General features: G+C 47.6%; 1 protein-coding gene across 2 annotated transcripts in view; it reads right to left on the bottom strand.

The window, feature by feature from the left end:
* Positions 1 to 10,987: 10,987 nt before the first annotated feature.
* Positions 10,988 to 20,312, bottom strand: part of SAFB2 (scaffold attachment factor B2) — a 31,899-nt gene continuing 22,574 nt past the window's right edge. The window contains exons 14-21 of one of the 2 annotated variants that reach the window (XM_090289424.1): positions 18,986 to 19,122; positions 17,211 to 17,492; positions 16,056 to 16,196; positions 14,741 to 14,783; positions 13,568 to 13,698; positions 11,861 to 11,973; positions 11,647 to 11,713; positions 10,988 to 11,353 (exon numbers count right to left, since the gene is read on the bottom strand). In XM_090289424.1, the coding sequence (XP_090145550.1) occupies positions 11,350 to 11,353; positions 11,647 to 11,713; positions 11,861 to 11,973; positions 13,568 to 13,698; positions 14,741 to 14,783; positions 16,056 to 16,196; positions 17,211 to 17,492; positions 18,986 to 19,122 (918 nt within the window). In that variant the 3' untranslated portion in view covers positions 10,988 to 11,349. Of the gene's footprint in view, positions 11,354 to 11,646; positions 11,714 to 11,860; positions 11,974 to 13,567; positions 13,699 to 14,740; positions 14,784 to 16,055; positions 16,197 to 17,210; positions 17,493 to 18,985; positions 19,123 to 20,312 lie in introns of those variants that run through there. The other variant, XM_090289425.1, reaches the window with a different exon arrangement.

A 20,312-nucleotide genomic window follows, 5' to 3' on the forward strand; every position in this document is an offset into this window, starting at 1 on the left:
TTTATATTCATCACACACTTATTTATTCCCTTATTTCCTTCAAGACCCATTCAACGAACATCTACTCTGTGTTGGCTGGGCTGCCCTGGGCAATGCTGGACACCAGAGAAATCACAACCTAGGGCCTTGCCATCAGGGGTCTCCCAGTTGAGGGTGGGGGATACAGAGCTGGATGCAGACACTCACAGCCTATGAAATCAGGGCTTGAGTAGGAGACACTCCGTACTGGAAAAGATCAGTATGTGGGGATGGCTTCCCAGATGGGTAGGCATTGGAGTTAGGGCTTTGGCAGATGAATAGGAGTTCAGCACTTCCACCCAGGAGACACCTGCCCACAGTCACCAACTATATAGTTCAGTGGGTGCCCAATGGGGAAAAGCAGGAGTATGGCTTGTGGTCAGTGGCAGCCATGGTAGGCTTGTGAGCAGGGGCACACCCACTCCGAAGTCCATGTTCCCCCTACCTTTGCAAACCCTTTCTCAGGCCCCTCTAGCCTCTCTAGTCACACTATGCAAACACCCTCTTCCCGAAAGCCCTCCCTGATTGCTGCCTGCCCCTGCCCCTGTCCACTGTCATAACTGCCAGGACAAGATTGACCAGTTCTGGGTATCTAGGATGCTCGCTTGACCTCGGTGATTCAGCCTATACTTAGAAGCCAGTTAAGACGAAGCCCACAACAGGGCAGTGGACAGAGTGCGGGCTCTAACCTTGCCCTTGACTGACCCTTGCAAGTTTCTCAGGAAGAAACTTGACCCTGGGCCTCCATGTTCCCATGTATCCAGTTGCGTTGCTATGAGGGTAGAGCACTGTCACCTACTAATTGGCTATGCTGAGAGGAAAGAAAAGCAATCTGACTCTCAAAGAAAGCAAATTAAAACAAAATTAGCAAGGAGGAAAAGTACCTGCTAAGGGACAGATGCTCTTCTACGTACTTGACTTAAAAAATAGCACATGTCCTTGAAGTCTCACATGATGCTATTATTTCCCATTTTACAGACGAATCCATTGAGGCATAGGATAAATGACTTTCCTGACAATGCACAATGAAAAATAGCAGAGCCAGGATTTGAACCCTAGCCACCTGGCTTCAGCTCTCATGCTATTGCCCACTGGCTGTGCAGCTTCTTATACAATCAGATTTCAGGTGGAGATTTTGAAGGTGACTAAAAGCAAATTACAGATGGAGTTCCCCTCCCAGAATAAAAGGGAGAGAGAAAGAAACTATAAAACTACTGTAAGAAAACATGGGAGTTAAAAATAATAATCCTAGTTTCTTAAAGCATGACATTAAACCCTGAACCCTTTCATTAAAAGATTAATAACTGACTACATACAAATATAAAATTCTTGCATGTGTGCACACACACACACAAATACTAGACGGCCAATAGACAAAATCAGGGAAACTTTTCCAAGCCTGAGAGACAAAAGGTTGATTTCCTTTATACATAAAAAGCAAAAATCAATAGGGACCAATAGGCCAATAGACAAAAGACAAAATACAAAAGGCAAAGGACAAAATACAACCCATGGACATGGACAACAGGGTGGGGACTGACTGTGGGGCAGGGGGGAGGTGGGCGGGGCAGGGGAGAGCAATGGGGGGGGATGGGACAACTGTAATAGACCAACAATAAAAAAAATGAAAAAATTGAATAAATATGTTACGAATGTAGACACAAGTGCCAATCCATATTTAACTATTAGTAAAGATTATTTTTCTACTTTTTCAATAGAACATTAAAAAAGGACAAAATACAAGTGTCTCCTAAACACGAGAGAAAGCTCATGTTCACTCATGCTAAGCTAGATATAAGATAAAACTACCATGAAATACATCTTTAAAACTAAATCTGTCAAGTTGCTGAAGATGAAAAGTTTGATAATTCACCATGTTGCTGGGGTTTTGGGAAAACAGCCTTCTCACACCATGGAGTTTGGAGTGTGAAATGGTGTAATCTAATAATAGCTATTGAACCGATAAACTAGCTCTGTCCCTTGGGAATCTATCCATGTGCCCAAGGACAGGTTATAGCACAATGCATGTACTGAGCAATGTACATGTAACCCACAGCAAACCATGAGGCTAGCTCATTGAACAAAGGAGGAAAACCGAGGCCCACAGAGGGAAGTGGTAGAATGAGGGTGTGCACTCTTTCCAGGGAAGGTGGGCGGGCTGGCTCCACCTGCACAACCAGGTCATCATGGCCCCAGCCAACCACCTCCTTTGTCAGGCTAAGCTCCAGGCCTCACGTGCCACACCTGTTGGTGTCTAGAACAGATCAGAGCAAGGCCCAGGGACACTTGGCTTTGACATATGGAGGCCAAGCCGGCTACACTGAGCCCTGTGAGTGTTGGGTGCCAGTTCCAATTAATTCTGACTTTCTCATTAAGCTGTTAGGAAAAGCCAGGTGGCCGTGGGCAGCAGGCCCTCTGCCTAGGCTGCTGGATTGCAGAAATCATGGTTTCCGCCTGGAGACACTATTATCTGTCATGGGCAATTATGGAAGAGCCAGGCGGACAGGGACAAGCTGGAGAATCCCTGAATTCTGGAACTACGAGGCTTAGAACTGTAGGATCACCGAAATTGCAGACTCCCAGCACCTTGGCAGGCCCGGTGTTCTAGACCATCAGAATATTCACCCCTTCTCATCTACATTCTAGAATCGAGGGCTCACTAGTATGAGAGTGAGGGTTCCAAGTGGCTATCAAAATACATCACTTCTGGCTGTCTTAGGGGCAAAGGAATGTTGAGGAAGGCTCTGACGGAGTTCAGAGAATCAGTGGGAAGTGAGGAGAACAGGTTTTAAAAATGCGCCAGAGCCCTGGCTGGGGTGGCTCAGTGGAGTGTCGGCCTATGAACCGAAAGATCACTGGTTCTATTTCCGGTTAGGGCACATGCCTAGGTTGTGGGCCAGGTACCCAGTTGGGGGCATGCAAGAGGCAACCAGTCGATGTTTCTCTCCCTCTCTCCATCTCCCCCCTCTCTCTAAGAGTAAATTAAATCTTTAAAAATGGCCAGAGCGCATGGATCCTCTGAGGCAGAAGGGACACTACAGGCAGTATGCCCCTACACATAACATAACCAGTGAACTTGGCCAGATTCTGGAATCACAGATGCTTAGCCGCTTGTGACACAAAAGAGATTTCTTATTAGACTTGTTCCCTTGGGCCAGAGGTCTCTCAAACTGCAAGCCCAGAGGCCCACACATTTTTTTAAAGGAATTGGTAAATGAGTGCTTACATATAAGAAGTTGGAGCTCCATTGGGCTCCCAGTCTAAGTGGTAATGGTAGACATTCTCTGGATGGTACATGACTTCCTTACTGTCTCTACCTATTCCACTGTAGGTCTATTAGAAACAAAGGCTATTTGCTAGCAAAATGTTCAAAAATGGCATCCTCATATATAAAGAGTTGTGAGTAATAAATAAGAAGAGAAACATGCAAAGAACATGGATGCCACTTTGAACACAGAAGAGACATAGATGGGAAATCATAAAATACTTATATTAGAAAGTGTTTAACCACCCTAGGATTCTCCCCACTCTAATATTCAACAAAATTATCCGATAATATTGATACTAAATTCTGTGAGGATGCAAGGCAATGGCACTCACATCTGTTGCTGGAATAAGTATCATCTTTCTGGAAGGTAAAATGGCAAAGTGTATTGAAAGCTTTTGATGGATAATAACTATAATGACTCACTTTTGAGTGACAAATCAAATTCATTTATTATGTTTTTTTTTTCCCACTACAGCAGAAGCTCCCCTAAGGCAGGAATTTTTGTCTGTTTCGTTCATTGCTGAGTCCCTGCTGCCTGGAACAGCACCTAGCTCTGATTTATATACCCAATACAATCTCATCTACTTATCTTTCTGTACACTGATTTTGAGAACCACTGAGCTAGACTAAAAGGGTAGTTTTGGGAAAACATCTAAGCATCTGCCTCATTAGGTCTTTAAGACAACCCTCATCATTTGAGCAGTGAGTGGAGAATTCTCAGGAGCTCCCACTGACCCATGGGTTAATGGATATGCTTGTAGCTGTAAGGATTAAATGAGATGATTTCTGATACTTATTGAGTCCTTAGGCTGTGCCAGGCACTGTTCGTAGAACTTTTCAAAACTCAACTCTAACCCTTCACTTAACAGCAAAGCTATGAGGTAGATGCTAATACCAGGTTCATTTTACAGATGACAAAACTGAGTCCATAGCACGAAAGTAGCCCCTTAGCTAGAACCTGGCACCCAGTAGGTGCTTAGGTTCAGTAGAACCTAAATCTTGCTCAGTCAGCTCCATGAACACTTGTTCCTGTTTCCCCAGGGAGTATTTTCTTGTGGATTCCATGACTCTATAAATGTTTCCGTTCTCAAATTCCTTGGGTGATTCAACGCAGAGCTTCCAGGGAAGGTGACTAGAGAGGGTAGTGGCAGGTTACTGTGGGTATGCAGACACAAGACACAGAGAGAGTCACTCCTCCTCTCCAGACACACACAACAACACATGTAAACATGCACTTCAAAAGAGGCACACACAGACCAGCACAAACACATCCCGAAACAAGCACAGAAATGCACAAGAGACATGCACACACAACCCAGAGCTTTGGCCTGGAATGGTCAGGTTAGGGAGGCTCCCACTGCTCCAGCCTCTACCTCCATCCCTCCTCTCCAGGGCCTCCTGTTAAGGTGGTGTTGGACTTGGATCCCAGAATGGGCTGAGCAGGCAAGGCTGCCACCTAGCGTGTGGTTCTTGGGCGCCACCTGGTGGGCATGGGGCCAAGGGGCATGGTAGCTCAGTGGCTCGGCATCTCTGCAGGTGTCTGGGTCCCTGTGTCCATCTGTGACTGCCTTTGTCTCTGTTTGCATCTGTGTCTCTGTCCCTCTGTGCTTGTCTCTTCTCTCCTCCATCTCTCTTCTTCTGTTTCTGTCTCTCTCTGCAGCTCTGTTTCTTCTCTGGATCTCAGCATCTCTCTTTTTCTCCCCCTCCCCACACCTCCCCCCAAGGCCTCTTCCATAACTGAGCCGGGCGCCCTCAATCACCCCTCCCTGTGTACCCTTCTTCTTAGCTGCATCCTCTATGCCCTGTCCCCAGTGGCATCATCCTAGCACTTCCTGCCACCCATGGGCTGTTGCTAAGTCGCTATGATTCAGTCAGGCGGGGCATGATGACCAACCTCATCAGCTTTGCCTGTGAGCTACACCTACCTCCTGTGTTCTGGTCTTTGGGGAGGAGACCTCATGCCTAGAGGAGCACGTGGTCTCCCTGCTCTGCCTTTGTTCAAACAGAACCTGCCCCATAAGCCCCCCTTGGCTTACCCCTTTCTCAGTGCTGGTTGCTGCTGGCTCCCTGAGGATGGCAAGTGCTGGCTGCATTGGGGGAAGAGGTGCGGGGACTGTGGATTTGGACCCACGAGGAAGGCCCCAGAGAGAGAGACAGACAGACAGTGATGCTAGGAGGGCAGGGCTCTCCTTTCAATTAAAAACCCACCATGCCTGGCTGGATTACTCAAGTTGGTTAGAGCATCATCCTGATATGCCTAGGCTGCGAGTTCAATCCTTGATCAAGGCACATACAAGAATCAACCAAATTGAGATGAATGAAGGGTATAAAATTTAAAAAAATCAACTAAATTGATGTTTCTCTTTCTCCCCATTCTGTTAAAAAAAACAAAACAAAAAAACACCAAACAAACAACAACAAAACACCCCCCATCGCCTACTGTCTGGTGGCCTGATCCCTGACCACCCAGACCTTGGAGGCAACTCTCCTGACTCCGTGACTCCCCTGCTCTTGCTTGCCCAGTTCCTCTGAGATGTCGCACCATTTCCTTTCTGGGGGCTACTGTGCACTCTGTTTCCTCTCCCAGAACACCCTTCCTCCAGGAAGCCAGTTTTACTCCACCCCCTCCTTGAAATCATCCATTGAGCTCTAGAGAGCAGGTCTGTTTCAGTTATGGTCATGGCTGTGTCCCTAGCACAGAGCCTGACACACAGGAGGTGCCCAAGGAAGTGTTTGCTAAATGAATGAACTAGAAAAGGCTCAGAGGCATGCTCTTAAGCCCAGATCTTTGCTATTGCCTTGCTGGGGTCAGGAAGGAGCTTGGACAAATGAGTTTCTTCCTTCTCTGTACCCTGTTTTTCTAGGGACAGGGGGTAAAGGGACATTTCCTGGCTGCTTGGGAAATCTACCCTGCTGGGTCTCATTTCAGCTGAGTCTGTAAATATTTGGTCTACCGGGACCAGCAGCATCTACATGGAGAAGCTTCGGTGCCTTTTATGAGGCTCCCTGTGGAGCCTAACGCAAGGTTTCTGTGGCTGGGTAAGTGGGGCACTCCGGCAGTTTAACAGTGGGTTGGCATGGGGTGGCTGAGACTGTAGCGCTGGAAGAAGTAGCGAGACACTGTCAGTGGCTCCCAGTACTTAATCCCGAAGCATGAAGCATTCAAGAGGCCAAACCTGGGCCTCTGGTTTTAAAAATTGCTAATGCAACATCATAGATTACAGATATGATGGGCATGGATACCCGCAGACCTCTTCCCCAGATCCAAAGGCCACACTTAATCCTTGGAGGGAGGGCTTTCTGGCAATGAATCAGCAGGCCTAATTTAGACCTGGCTCTTCTACAAGAATTAACAGCAACTACAACCATTTGCTAGGCACCTACTACCTGCGGATATACTTTAAATGCATCATCACCTCACATCCTTAGAATCAACCTGCCCACTTTACAAGAAAACTCTGAGGGGTTCCAGGTCATTCAGGTGGCAGAGGGCAGAGCTGGGTTTGGAACTCTCTCACCTAGCTTGGTCTCAAGTTACCTAAAGCTCACGGAGGCCTCCCATCCCAGTGCTTCTCAGTCATCAGGATCCCAGGAGTGGCTGGAGGGAGGGCCTGAATCAAATTAGCAGGTCTGAGTGGGGGCCTGGGAACCTGCGTTTTAGAGAAGCACCTCCCTCCACCCTCAGGTAACTTTTGCTAGATGTATTCCTCAGTCCTTTCTCAGTAATGGCAGCCTTATTACTGCACGCATCCAAACATGTTTATAGTGTTCCCTCTGAACCTCAGCAGAGACTGTCTGCCACCTGGTGTTCACTGAAGACACCGGAAGATTCAGGATCAGGTGGCTCCATCTCTTCAAACTACAGGAATTTTCTACCAGGCCTCAAAAGACCCAATAGGCCATACAAAGGATGAAGCAACCTGAAACCTTGAAAATAAAGTGTTATGTATTTTCTTTCTCTTCATAAATTCGGTAAGCATTTACTCTGTGCCTATTATATTCCAGGTATATTGGCCATGTCTTCTATTTCCTGGTTTTTGATGCTTTGACACCTGGGCCTCATCCTAGTTCACCATCCTGGACAGTGTGACCAAGGTAGGGATGCTCTTATTTATAGTGGAGACCCTGACCCTCAACCTGCAAGCAAGTTAAAAGGCACTCCAACCCCACTAACCAACGACTTTGTGACTGTGTTTTAAAAAGTCAAAAGCCCTTTTTATAATGTCGCATTTGAAATTTTTTGCCTAAAAGTAACATATGCAATGTAAGTCTGGCAATCATCATGCAGACATGGGAGTTCCCACAAAGAGAAAATTTAACCTAGGAACTGTTTTGAAATGTAATGAAATCTTGATGAATACAAAATTTAGCAGTTGATGAAGGTGACACATTTTTGTAGATGTAGAGACATTTGTTGTTAAGGTATTAATTCTATTTTTTGTATTTGTATTTGTGGAGCCAATAAATTCTTCCCTGCTCCTTGCTAGGCCTCACGTTTTACAGGTTGGCCCTATTCCTGCAGGCCCTCCCAGTGCCTGTCAACATTTATTAAGCACTTACTGTATGCCAGGAGCAATTCTGAGCTTTATGTCAACTAATTTAAACATAGCAAAGGCCCTCTATGGTAAATACTATTATTGTTCCCTTCTTCCAGTTAAGAAATCAAGGCAGAAAAAAAAAATACTAACTTCCTATGGGCAGACAGGTGGGTTAATCCCAAGCTGTCTGGTTCCTGAGCCTGCCTTTCCAGTTTATACCCCAGTGGTTCTCACTCCTGATACCTAACAGACCCCCTACCTTTAAAATTATTTAAAAGTTGTGATCAAATACACATGAAATGCAATGTAAGTCTGGCAATCATCATGCACTTTTAAGTGCACAGCTCAGTGGCATTAAGCACATTCACACTGTCGTGCAGCCATCCCCACCATCCATCTCCAGAACTTTCTCACCTTCCCAAACTGACACTGTCCCCATTAAACACTAACTCCTTGTCCCCTTCCCAGCCCCTGGTTCCCACCATCTACTTTCTGTCTCCATGGATTTGACTACTCTAGGGATCTCCTGTGAGTGGAATCACACAGTATTGTCCTTCTGTGACTAGCTTATTTCACTGAGCATCATGTTCTCAAGGTTCATCCATGTTGTAACAGGTGTCAGAATGTCCTTCTTTTTAAGGTTGAATAATGATGTCTGGATGAATATACCCCCTCTAGGATGGTTATTATACAGTAACAAACAAAAACCAGAAGGGTGTGGCGAAATTACAATGCTTGCGTATAGCTGGTGGGAATGAAAAACGGTGCAGCTGCTGTAGGAAACAGACACAGATATACGGTCTGATCCAGCAATTCCATTCCTAGGTATCCACCCAGGAGAAAGTCCACCTGTCTTCATGGCAACATTATTCACAGGAGCTAAAGGGTGGAAACAACTTGAGTGTCCATTTGCAGCCCCTTTCATAACATATATTTCGTTCCACCTTCCTTTTCTCTCCTGAAATAAAAATCGAATATAACCTAACAACACACAACTTAAAAAAAGAAAAACCCAACCAATATGTTGCCTTATCAGATACAGACAGAAGAAATGAAGAAAAGAATGTCCGACGCTGTCTAACCCAGCCTGTGAGTGAGCACGGTGGAGGAACTCCTTATTCAGATGGTGCCGATCAGATGGAAACAGCGGGGAGGCACAGAGACCCCAGCAGCTCTGCCCACAGAAATGGTGAGCAATTCTTGGTAAGGTTCTGGACTGAATGATGAACAATCCTCTCAATTTACCTAGAAATTGCATCCCTAGAAAAATCTGTGTTATGAAAACTGAAGAGTACTATTGGGGGTGAGTTTTGCCCCCTCCAGTTCATAGGTTGAAGTCCTGGCCCCCAGGACCTCAAAGTGTGACCCCAGTTGGAGGTAAGGCCATTATATAGGTAACATGAGGCATTGGGGTGACCCTAATCTGTATGACTCTATCTTTATAAAAGGGGTAAATTTGGACACAAACAGGGAGGCTAGGTGAAGGAGGCAGAGAACAAGCTAAAAATGCCCAAGATTGCCAGTGACCATCAGAAGCTAGGACAGAGGACTGTAACATTTCCCTCACGGCCTCAGAAGGAACCAGTCCTGCTGACTCCTTGATCTTGAACTTCTAGCCTCCATAACTGTGAGAATAAATTTGCTTCCAACCATCCAGTTTGCAGTACTGTGTTATGGCAGCCCTAGCAAACTAATGTATTTTGTATCACCATATAAAAGAGCTGGGTTTTAGGACCAGCTAACTAAGAAGGGGCTGCTGTCATCCCCAGGGGCTGTCCAGGTGGCCCAGCCTACACTATTTCCCAAGGCTCTGATAAAGCAGCTTGGTGGTGGCACTTCAGGATGCCACTCTTGCCTGCCAGAGTGTAGTTGCTCCATTGTAGCTACATGACATCTGAAAACTGGTCTCACCCACTACCACAGGCTGAGTCTGGCATTTCTCTCTCAAAATGGGAAGCCCCGACCCCAATTTCTAGACTATAGCTTGCAGAGAGGAGAGACAGGCCTCCGTGCAGAAAGCAACGTGCCATGCTGGCCCCCGTGTGCAACATGGAGTCAATGTCCTGTCAACCTGTCATTAGAAAACGACTCTAAAGCCCCTGCAGTGGAGGAAGCTCACTAAGTGTTTATCTGCAGCAATTCAAACAGGCAGGACACAGAGGGCCAGAACTGACCTGCCTTTAATGCTATGGAGGATTTTCAGATCGCTCTTTTAAAACTAAACAGCCCAGCAGGAACACAGGGTACTCAGGGAGAACTGGCAATTGTTTGGGGGCCTGTGAGGTGGCTGTCCTAGTTACCAAGGAGAGGGAATTGAGGTTCCCAGCAAGCAGCACAGCAGATTACCTCTTACTACACTGGGCCAGGGCCAGGAATGGTGGGAAGTGAGCACTCCCTCCTGCCTCAAGGCCCCTGCACAGACCAGTCACCCAGCCAGTGGCCATCAGACCTTCCACTCAAGGGGTGACAGACTTGGCCTCTTGCTGCCCCACTCCCTGCCAACATCTCTGCTTGTGTAGCTGCTCTTCTCCCAGAAGCACCTCACTATGGTGTCACACTGGAGGGGCCTGATTGGGGGCCCAGGTACCTTGTTCGGTAGTCTTGAATGAAGAAAACTGGAATCACTGCTAACACAAATGAGACATCTTGTGAATATGCACTTCCAGAAAATGGCTGGATTGGGCACACTGCGCCATGCCAAGCAGGGGCTGCCCTTTTAAAGCAGGGCTGGTGTGCTCTTGGAGCCAAGGGCAGTTCCTAAGTAGTGCAGGGCCTGCCACATGTGCTCACCCCTTAGCCAGGCCCCCAAAATGTACATCTTCGCTGGACACTGCCTCAGGCACTGCAGCACAAGGGGTGAAGTGACTGGTCAGGGGCTCCACAAGGGGCTGCTGTCACCCCCAGGGAACACACTCCTCCCCTCAGTAAAGAATTCCAAATTTCCATCCCAGCTCTGCCACCTACAAGCTCCAAGACCGTGGGCATGTGATCTAACCCCAGCACTAAACTCCTCTCTCAGATAGGGAGTAACACCCCACTTCATTGGCGGTTGGGAAAATTCCATATGATGAGCTGGCAGCTGCCACATGAGCGTACAATGGTGTTGCTATAGATCAGTACCAGTCTCTGCTCTGTAATCACAACACACACACACACACCAGAGTGCGAACCGTAAACTTTTATTAATGGAAAATGGAATGCCTCGTTACAGAAACCTTGTCTCAAAAAATGGCAGAACACGCTTATTTAAAAAAAAAAAAAGTGAGTTCACATATTACAGAGCTACAACATGGTGGCAGGATTTGTTGTTTCAGGTAACTGACTAAGAGATTCAACAGTGTGTCTGCCTACCTGAACACGCAGAAGTAGGATTTAGTAGCAGTGAGTGAAGTGGGGGTACAGGTGGGGGTGGGGGTGGGGGTGTGGAACTCTGCTGCCCCAGTCCTGGCCGGCCAGTCCTCCACCTTCCATTACTCCACCAGGCACCATGTGGCCCTGGGAATGTCCACCTTGTGCAAAGCTGCCTCACCTAGGAACAAAGGCACATGTTTGTCCCCTGAACTGCTTTACATTTTCACCATGTTGTGCCATGGTACACAGCTCTGCAGCCTTTAGAGCCCACATGGCTTTTCCCAAGTGAGAAACATCCTAATCACAGACCACATTTTGGGTCACTGGAGAGTGTTACTTGCATTAAGTTGCTAAGAGCTGCTTTTGGGGTTTGAAAAACATTCAACCTAGGGAGTTGATCAAACATGCAAAAAAGGGAGAGGAAGTGAGGAGCGGGAACAAATCAATTTTATCTGGGACAGAACTTCTTACCCTGACATTCCACCTCGATTGGCCATGTGCCCTGGCCCCGAGGGTCCAGACAGGCCTCTTTCACCACCTGGAAGAGAAGAAAGAGCCTGCAAACATTGCCTGCTTGGAAGCCTCTGGAAATGCTGGGGGAGATTGGCCTGTGGAGAGTTTTGGGACTAGATGCCACTTCCAGGGAGCTTCCCACCCTCACTCATGGGCAGGCATTAACTCATACCTAGCCACCTGGCATGCTCCCGGCCTGCTGCGCCTGCGTCTACCATGCCCGGCCAGGCACGCTCCTGGTGCTCTTCTAGCCTCTGACTGTGCTCCGTCCAATCACGTCCACCCCTTTACCGGGGGAAAAAAAAAAGGCAGATACACCACAGTCCCAGTATGCCTCTAAGCGAGGCTGTGGCATGGCTCATTATGCCCAGTGCCAATGTTTTCTGAGTGAAGTTGGTTAGAATGGAAACAAGACACTTCTCCAAAGGTACACATATGGCCATTAAGCACATGAGAAGGTGTTTAGCACTAGTAACATCACAACCACATGAGTGAGACACGTGAGATTCCCAACCCCCAGCATGGCTCTTATCAAAAAGGCAGACAGTAGTAACAAGTGCTGGTGAGGATGTGGAGGAACTGGAATCCTCATCCACAGCTAGTGGAAGCTGAAAATGGGGCACCCTCGGGAGGGAAAACACAGCAGCAGTTCCTCAAAAGGTTAACTTATATAGTGACCCCCAGCAAGGCACTCCTAGGTGTCTAGAGAAGGGAGCATATGTTCACGCAAAAACCTGTACATGAAGGTTCTTAGCAGTGTGATTCATAATAGTCCCACAAGTGGAAACAACTCCAGTGTTTGTCCATCAGCTCATGAATGGACACACAAAACGTGGTCCATCCACACAGGGGAACATTATGTGACCACGAAAGAGAAGCACCCTCACTTGCTGCAACGTGGATAAACTTGAAATCGTGACACTCAGTGAGAGAAGCCAGACACAATAAAGGCCACAGAGTGTGTGATTCCATTTACATGAAATGTCCAGAACAGGCACATCCAGAGAAAAGGGGAGTAGGTTAAGTGGCTGCCAGGGACTGGAAGAGGGGATTGGGGAGTGACTGCTGATGGGGACAGGGCTTCTTTTTGGAGTGCTGAAGATGTTCTAAAACTGACAGTGGTGATGGCTGCACACCTGTTATGAACATACTGAGAACCATTGAAATATATACTTTAAATGGGTGAACTGTATGGCATGTGAACTATGTCTCAAAAAAGCTGTATAAAAAAGAAAAATGTGTCAGACAGAAACTCTGGGAAATTAAAATCCAAACATGGTCCCAGTGTGTAGGCACCAACAGTCACCACAGCTGTCTAGGAGAGCTTCCCTGACCAAGGTGGATCCTGGAATGATGAGGGCACTAGCCACTGGGATGACTGGTGCTCAGAGGTAAGGACTAGGAATCTACTGGAGCTCTGACACCTGTCTGCAAGGGCAAATGCAATACTGCTCTCCAAAAGGGAAACCTGAAAGCTACTGATGTCTACCAGCAGGTGACAGTCACCCAATCATGCAGTGATGCTGCTCAGGAAAGCACACTTTGTGTTAATCTATCAGTCTGGCACCTGAAACCCCAGGAGAGATAAAGTAAAACCTTCTGGTATCCATGACACTGGCCTTCAAAATGCCTAAAGACAACTTGGTCTGTTTATGTGTGCATGTGTGTGGAAGGGGAGTTAAGCTTCTCTACTGTTCAGGGATATAAATCTTGAAAGGATTCAGGGATGTCTCCATCAGGCAGCGGCCCTGTGATGGAGATGTTCATACCTGGGGCAACACAGGCGACCTGGCAAGGTGCACACAAGCAGTTCATATTCAAAGGGGCAGGCCTCAGACCAGGGGAAGATGCCCACTCCTGTTGTGGCCCACCCACTAACCTGGGTGGAGGTGGCAGCCCCCTGCCCTCGCTCATCCTCTTGTCTGAGCTGTAGCCCCCCCAGCCATCTCGAGAGTCCCGACTGTGGCGCTCTGGCGGTCCCCCATGGCCATGGCGGTCATCTGAGTAGTGCTAGAAGGCAGAAAAGGAACATGACTCTAGCCACTTCACTCCCTACAGGCCCGTGTAGGTCCAACTTCTGGAAGGCTTGTCGATGTAGACATAGTGCTGAGGTGGGCTAGGGTGTGGCACAATACCTCTGGCCACTCCTAGAGAACCTGCCCAAGCCCCTTCTGAATCTTACTTTGCTGGATGCTCTGCTTGCAACCCTGACAATGCCATAGGGGCTTCTCGCAGAGCCCTTTGCTTCCTTGAGAACTGAATACCCCTACAGCTCCACCACTGGTGCCGCACAAAGTACCAGCACAAGCCTTTCTTGTCCGATGAGTGTGGGGAGCCAAGCTTTATGGAAATCAATGCCTCCTCTGAAGGGCCTGCTGAGAAAAGTCACTTTATAGTCTTCCCCAAAGAACTGGGATCATTGATCATCCTCCTTGCTGCACCCCCCCCAACTCCCTCCTTTGTCGTCTATCTATGGAGGTGGCACAGCACAGCCTCTCAGAAGCTGACACTGGAGGAAAATGCTGAAGAAAGGAACTTCAGGATCTTGGCCAACCAGTTCAGCGCTCGGAAACAAAGCACATCTGGGCAATAACAGAGCTGTTCTCAGAAAACATACCCGTTTTAAAAGCCATGATTCTGATGTCCCCACCTTTCTCACGGCAGGCTCCCCTTTTCTTTGAACAGATACCTTATGTACCCTTCACAAGATGTCAGTAGATTAGAGACACCAGGACCTATCCCAGCACCTGAAACACAGCGACTCCCCCCAAATATGGTCAAAATAATCCCTTAATAGGCCACTAAGGCCTGTTTTGGGTACTGTGGGGCATTCCACAGCCCTGAAACTCAGAGGTACTCTAAGCAAGCAGGTAACAAGAGATACTTGCAATTTCTGCAGGATAAAATGAAGCAAGAACAAGCCCTGAACACAGGATGTACTCATCAGAAAACAAGCAATTCTGTGCACTTCTACTCCCTGGCCAGAATGCTGTCTCAGTTCCCCCACCCACCCAGACACAGAGCAGGCACCTAGGGTCTAGGTGTTACTTACCTGTCCATCTCGCTCTCCCATCACTGACCGTGAGCCTTCCCTCCTGAAAAAGGGAAATACGTAATTCCAGTGGCAGCTGATGGTACCATACAACATTTCTGCAGGCCCCAACTAAGAGTTCCATAATTGGGTCCTCATTCTATTTCCCCATGTAAGGACTGCCTGACTTAAAAAAAAGCTGGCTCACATCTTTCCCTAGGAGTGGAAATAAAGTCAGCTTGTAAGGTGGGAATAAGAATTTTACTGAAATCCCTTGGAGGCCCCTGAATGAAGCCAAGGCCTCCTTTACCTGTGGCCTGGTGGCAATAGTCAGGATAACAGGGAAGCCAAACCTGGGGTTTGGCCCAACATATGTGACTCACACCAAATCTCATATCAACTCCAGCCACAATGAACTAAGTAAGTGGCTTCTTAGCCGCTATTTCCCTGTTCTCACTTCCCTTACAGAGAGCTAGTGAACAGTGAAAGGGCTCAGAATATACAGTCCAAGGGAGCCCAATGAGATTCCTCCCAAAGAAAGAACTCTTCAACTGGAAAAGTAAGGGCTATCTTTATAATCAAGCAGTATAGTCTTCATTAAACAAGGCACTGGCAAAGAAATAAAGGACACTGGCTAAAAAAACCCACCCTGGCCTTCAAAACACAAAGAATACCCAATAAGAACTGTTCCACATTCTCTGTTAAGTCCTGTAGTCTGCTGGCAGTTGAAACCCACACCAGTCAGTGAACTTCACAGATGTGGGCTCCTGCCCACTCTGCCTTCGCCATCTCAAGCAGGTCATAACCCTTTTAAAAACTGCTTCCTCATCTACAGAGTGAGGCAAAAGTAGGTTTACAGTTATGAGGACACAAAACACAGTTTATTCTTATTATTTCTTGTATTATTTTCCATAGGAACAACTGTACATGTACTTTTGCCCCTCCCTGTATATTAACAAAGCCTGTGATTCCAGTGGGGCTGGTGCTGATGGGAAGGACAGGGAGGATTTTCCAGGTATGTGTGAAACCCATAGCCTGGGCCATTTCAAGAGCTGAGTGCTGGGGGATGTCAAGGATTAGGTTCTGCCCAGGGCCCCATCTCTCCTATTTGTGCAAAGGATAGTGCATGAAATGAGCTCTGGAGGGCCTTCCTGACAGACAAAACGCAGATGCTGTAAGTGACCATGAATTCCAAAACCTTGCTCAAGGCCTATGTTTCTAAAACCCATGTGCAGTTTGTCAAAAGTCTGCCCACTAAGACTCTCACAAGTAAATCAGATATTAAGAGACCAGATGGAGACTTGTCCCTGCTGCAGGAAGTGGGTGGAGCACTGACCTATCGACTGCATGGTCCTGGTACTGGCCTCGGTCTCGGTGGTCAAAGCCGTGGAAGCGGTGATCATACCGAGGGAAGTACGGGCGGTACCTGTCCTCTAGGGCCACACGTTTTCCTTCTGGCCAATAGGCATCATCTCGCCTGTTGTAAAAAAGATGCAAATTCCATTCATGAAAAAGAAGGAAAAAAGGAATGGAGTGGAGGTTGAAAGCAAAACCCTCTCTCCACACCCAGTATCATTTAAAATGTCCTGCAGTGCTAATCTCTAAACACTCAATCATTATTGCTTTGATTTCATAAATATCCTCTGAACTGCCAAAAGGCATATGAGTATTCTCATCTGACAATCCTGAAAAACAGACTGCTGTGAGCTAATTGTGTCATGAAGCTGTTAATATCTTGATCCCCACCTGAGCTCAAATGCAAGTGAAATAAAATATTTGATTCTTCGGGACTGGTATTCCAAGGTGTCATATTTTCACCTTCCCATCTTCAACGATAACCTGAATCTCCCTGTGAGATTTTTGCAAAAGGCAAAAGGAATCAGATCAGGTGATAGTGAACTACATACAGCTCAGGACAGCATCCGATTATCTTCTTCCTGATTTTTACCAGAAAACTAGGCTCATGGGAGGTGAGGCAATGGGTGACTGTCAATTAAGCAGCTCAGAGAAGCTAGAGACCAATAAACCTAGTTTTTACGGCAATGTCCTTTCCCACAGTGCTGACTCTGTGCCTCTGCCCCCACAAGGACATGAGATGGAGTGGCCACCATGGACAATGCAGGCCTAACACAGGCTTGGTCATCTCCTGTGACAGCACTTTGGAGAGCAGTTATGCTCCACCAGGAATCACAGTGCAAATAATGGCACAGGTTAAACAAAAAAATCACAGACCCTTCAGCAGCGGAACTATCAAGATTCTCCAAATAACTCAGGTGGGGAAAAACGCTGTGTAGCCATGAGATTGTGACATTAAACTTATACACACTTGAGGTGGCGGCGGTGGTGGTGGTGGCACAGAGTTCTAGGAAGGAATCTGGATTCTGTCTTAAATAGCCCCGATCCTCCATACTAAGGTGGACAGGAGCAGAGATAGCTACTGGAATGGGAGAAGAGGCACCACCTCTGGGGTACAGGTGGGCTGGATCCTTACCTCCCATCATCATGGGGCCTCCGGAGCCCTTGTCGCCGCTCCTGCTCGTAGCGTAGCTGCTCCTGCTGGCGCCGCAGCTCCTCGCGCTCACGGTGAATGCGCTCCTGCTCCTTCCTGCGCTCCCGCTCCACACGCATGCGCTCCCGCTCTAGCCGTTCCCGCTCCATGCGCTCACGCTCCAAGAGGTGACGCTGGCACTCAAGCTCCAGGCGCTCCCGTTGCAGCCGTGCCTTCTCCTTCCAGGCCTCTAGGCGCTGCTCCCGCTCCCGTTGCTCCCGCTCTCTGTGGGACACAGTAAGGCCACTCTGACTTCCCACTGTGGAGGTCCCTGGCCATTAAGGCATTGCCCTCCAAAGGGGCCTGGACACTTCTGGCTGGTCCATTCGGTTTCTCAAATGTTCACTGGCTTGGGCCCCAGGCTACAAGGTGGCAGGTGCTCACCCATTCCCACTAAGCTGCTTGAACCAGCCAGAAGCCCCAATTTCCAAACTTTCCCTTTCTCAAGAAGGCAAAGCCACAGGTGAGTTGGGAGGGAACAGGTGACAACAAGGAGACAGAGCCGGAGGTCCAGGCCAGGAGGACTTGGCTCAAAGGCTCCCAAATGAAGCCACATGCCAGTAAGGGGGAAGAAAAAAAAAAAAAAAAAAAAAAAAGGCAAAGGGTATCTGCTGTGCATATAGGAAAAACACTTAAGAAGGGTTATAGTAGCTTTCCCTGAGGGCGAAGGGTATTCTGTTGCAGGTTAATGCTGTACAATAAGCCATCTCTTTTTCACATCTTCCCTCTAAAAAGGCTGTATTTTTAAGTGAATGTTATTCTGAACAGACGTGGGAAGGTGTGGAGACAGGAGACTAGCAGCCTGACTATATGCTGGCCTAGCACCAGCAACTGGGGCCAAGGTCTCATGTCCTCGACCACTGCACACCAGAAGCTGAGCACAGACTGGGGCTACCCCTCCCTGCCTCTGAGGAGAGGACATACTTTTGCTCCTTACACACTCCTCTGGTGCCTGGAAAGGCTCCAAACCAAGTGTGTGCCAGCCGGAAGCAAAAGACCTCCAAATGGGATCAAAAGCTTCTCAATGTGCTTTTATTTTCTAGAGATATAGGCAGGTTCTGAAATCACATGCTTTAGGAAAAAAACAAGTGTAGCATAACTTAGGAAGTTTCTATGTGATCTGCTTTGGCTCAAGGAAGTTCCCTAAACAACATTATGTAAAGCTTTTGTTTCATGGAACCCTAGAAATAAATGACAAGGGGGCTCTAGATGTCCTGACGTGAAAGGGCAGAACTCAAAAGTGGAAATGACAGGCTTACTTCAATAAATTATTTTAACAAAAGGTGAGAGGGGCAAAGAACATTGCTGTGTAACCACTGCTGCCTAAAAAGGCCACAAAATGGAGACACCACAGAGGTGAAGAGGCTACTCCTACGATAACATCTCCAATAAAGCCCCCACATTCCTCGGTTGCTGTTTTTTTATCTTATTTATGCAGGTTTCCAGAGGGAAGACTGAGGTCTTGACACTTGGGACCCATCCATCAGAGCCACCCCTGGGTGAGCTTGCTCCATGGGTCAGGGTCCAACTTCAGCCAGAGGAAATGTTCAGCAGAAATGGGCTTTTGGTGAATGCCATGCCATCCATAATGGGCCTTTTGGCCTCAGGGCAAATGCCCAAGGTGGCCCGCAAGCCCAGGCCACACAGGACACTTGACTGGGGACAAAGGACAATCCCCAGAGACCAGCAACCTGGCAGCCTGGCTCAGCCCCACTCACCGCCGCCTCTCCGACTCTCGGATTTCCCGCTCCCACTGCCTCTGGCGCTCTCGCTCCCTTTGCTCTTTGATTTTGTCAAAGGACAAGATGTCTCTCTTCTCTTTGCTTTCTGATTTGCGATCCTGACTCTTGGAGCTCTGTTTACCAAAATTGGTTTATTAATGTCAGAAAACTGGTTATAACAAATGCACAATGAAAGTTAAATATGCAGGCACTGGCCGGGTATCTCAGTTGATTAAAACATCATCACAAACCCAAAGTTGTGGGTTCAATCTCTACATACAGAAGAAACCAATGAATGTATAAATAAGTGGAACAATGAATTGATGTTTGTCTCGTTCTAAAACCAATATATAAAAACTGAAAAAAAAAAAGTTAAATATGCACATCTGGATTAAACTAAGATTCTTTTGTCACACGTGGGTTACGTGGAGACCCCAGCATGGGCCACTTCACACACCGCTCACCCTATAGTCTGGCTTTTAAATGGTGTAAACAAAGGGCATAAAGGGGAGAAAAAATGGGATGAAACCCCAGGAAATGTACAAGTAGTTTTTCTAGCATAGTAAAGCCATGGGGGCACATGTGCTCAATGCCACATGGCCCCATCATTCACTGGGGGCAACTGTCAAGCCAGCTCTTAGGACAGTTGGATAAGGAACTGCACCTTTCAAGTCTGAAGCGCTCGATCAGGGCTCAGGCAGGCAGCCTTGAACTAGAACAAGCCAAGGTACTGTACTGTAAAGTGCACCCCAGTAAAGTAGAAAGGATCAACGAGCAACTTCCCTGCTGTTCTATTTCTGGGGTAAAGAAGGAAACACTGACAGCCAACTCCCATCTCTGAGGTTCTCAGAGGCTGGGACACTCAAAGTGACTAAGAATCAGTCTCCCAGGAAGCTTTCACACAGCCCAGAACCCAGGGCCTCCTACAGAACCAACACCTGGCTCTCCAGGAAGAGACTAGGAGACCACATTTTAAAAAACCTGATAGCTTAATTTCTTAATTAACTCACATGGGGGTGGGGGTGGGGGTGGGGTATCAATGAAAGACAAAGCAACTTGAAAGAAAGATGGGCAAAGGTTAGGACCAGATATTCTATTTTTAAAAAGGAGGGGTGGAAAAGAACATATAGCGAGGACAGATCCACAACCCAAAACATCACAGAACACTTTTCGCCTATGAGATGGGCAGAGTTTGAAGTGTGACCACACATACTTCAGGCTGGAGTGAGGAGGGACAGGCACCCTAAGCTCCAGAGTGAGGTTGCGATCTAGTACAGAGCCCAGCACCACACTGCAGACCCCAAACTGGACTCCCAAATTCACC

The sequence above is a fragment of the Furipterus horrens genome, unplaced genomic scaffold (genome assembly GCF_987537825.1).
Source record: "Furipterus horrens unplaced genomic scaffold, mFurHor1.1.pri manual_scaffold_10, whole genome shotgun sequence".
Lineage (NCBI taxonomy): Eukaryota > Metazoa > Chordata > Mammalia > Chiroptera > Furipteridae > Furipterus > Furipterus horrens.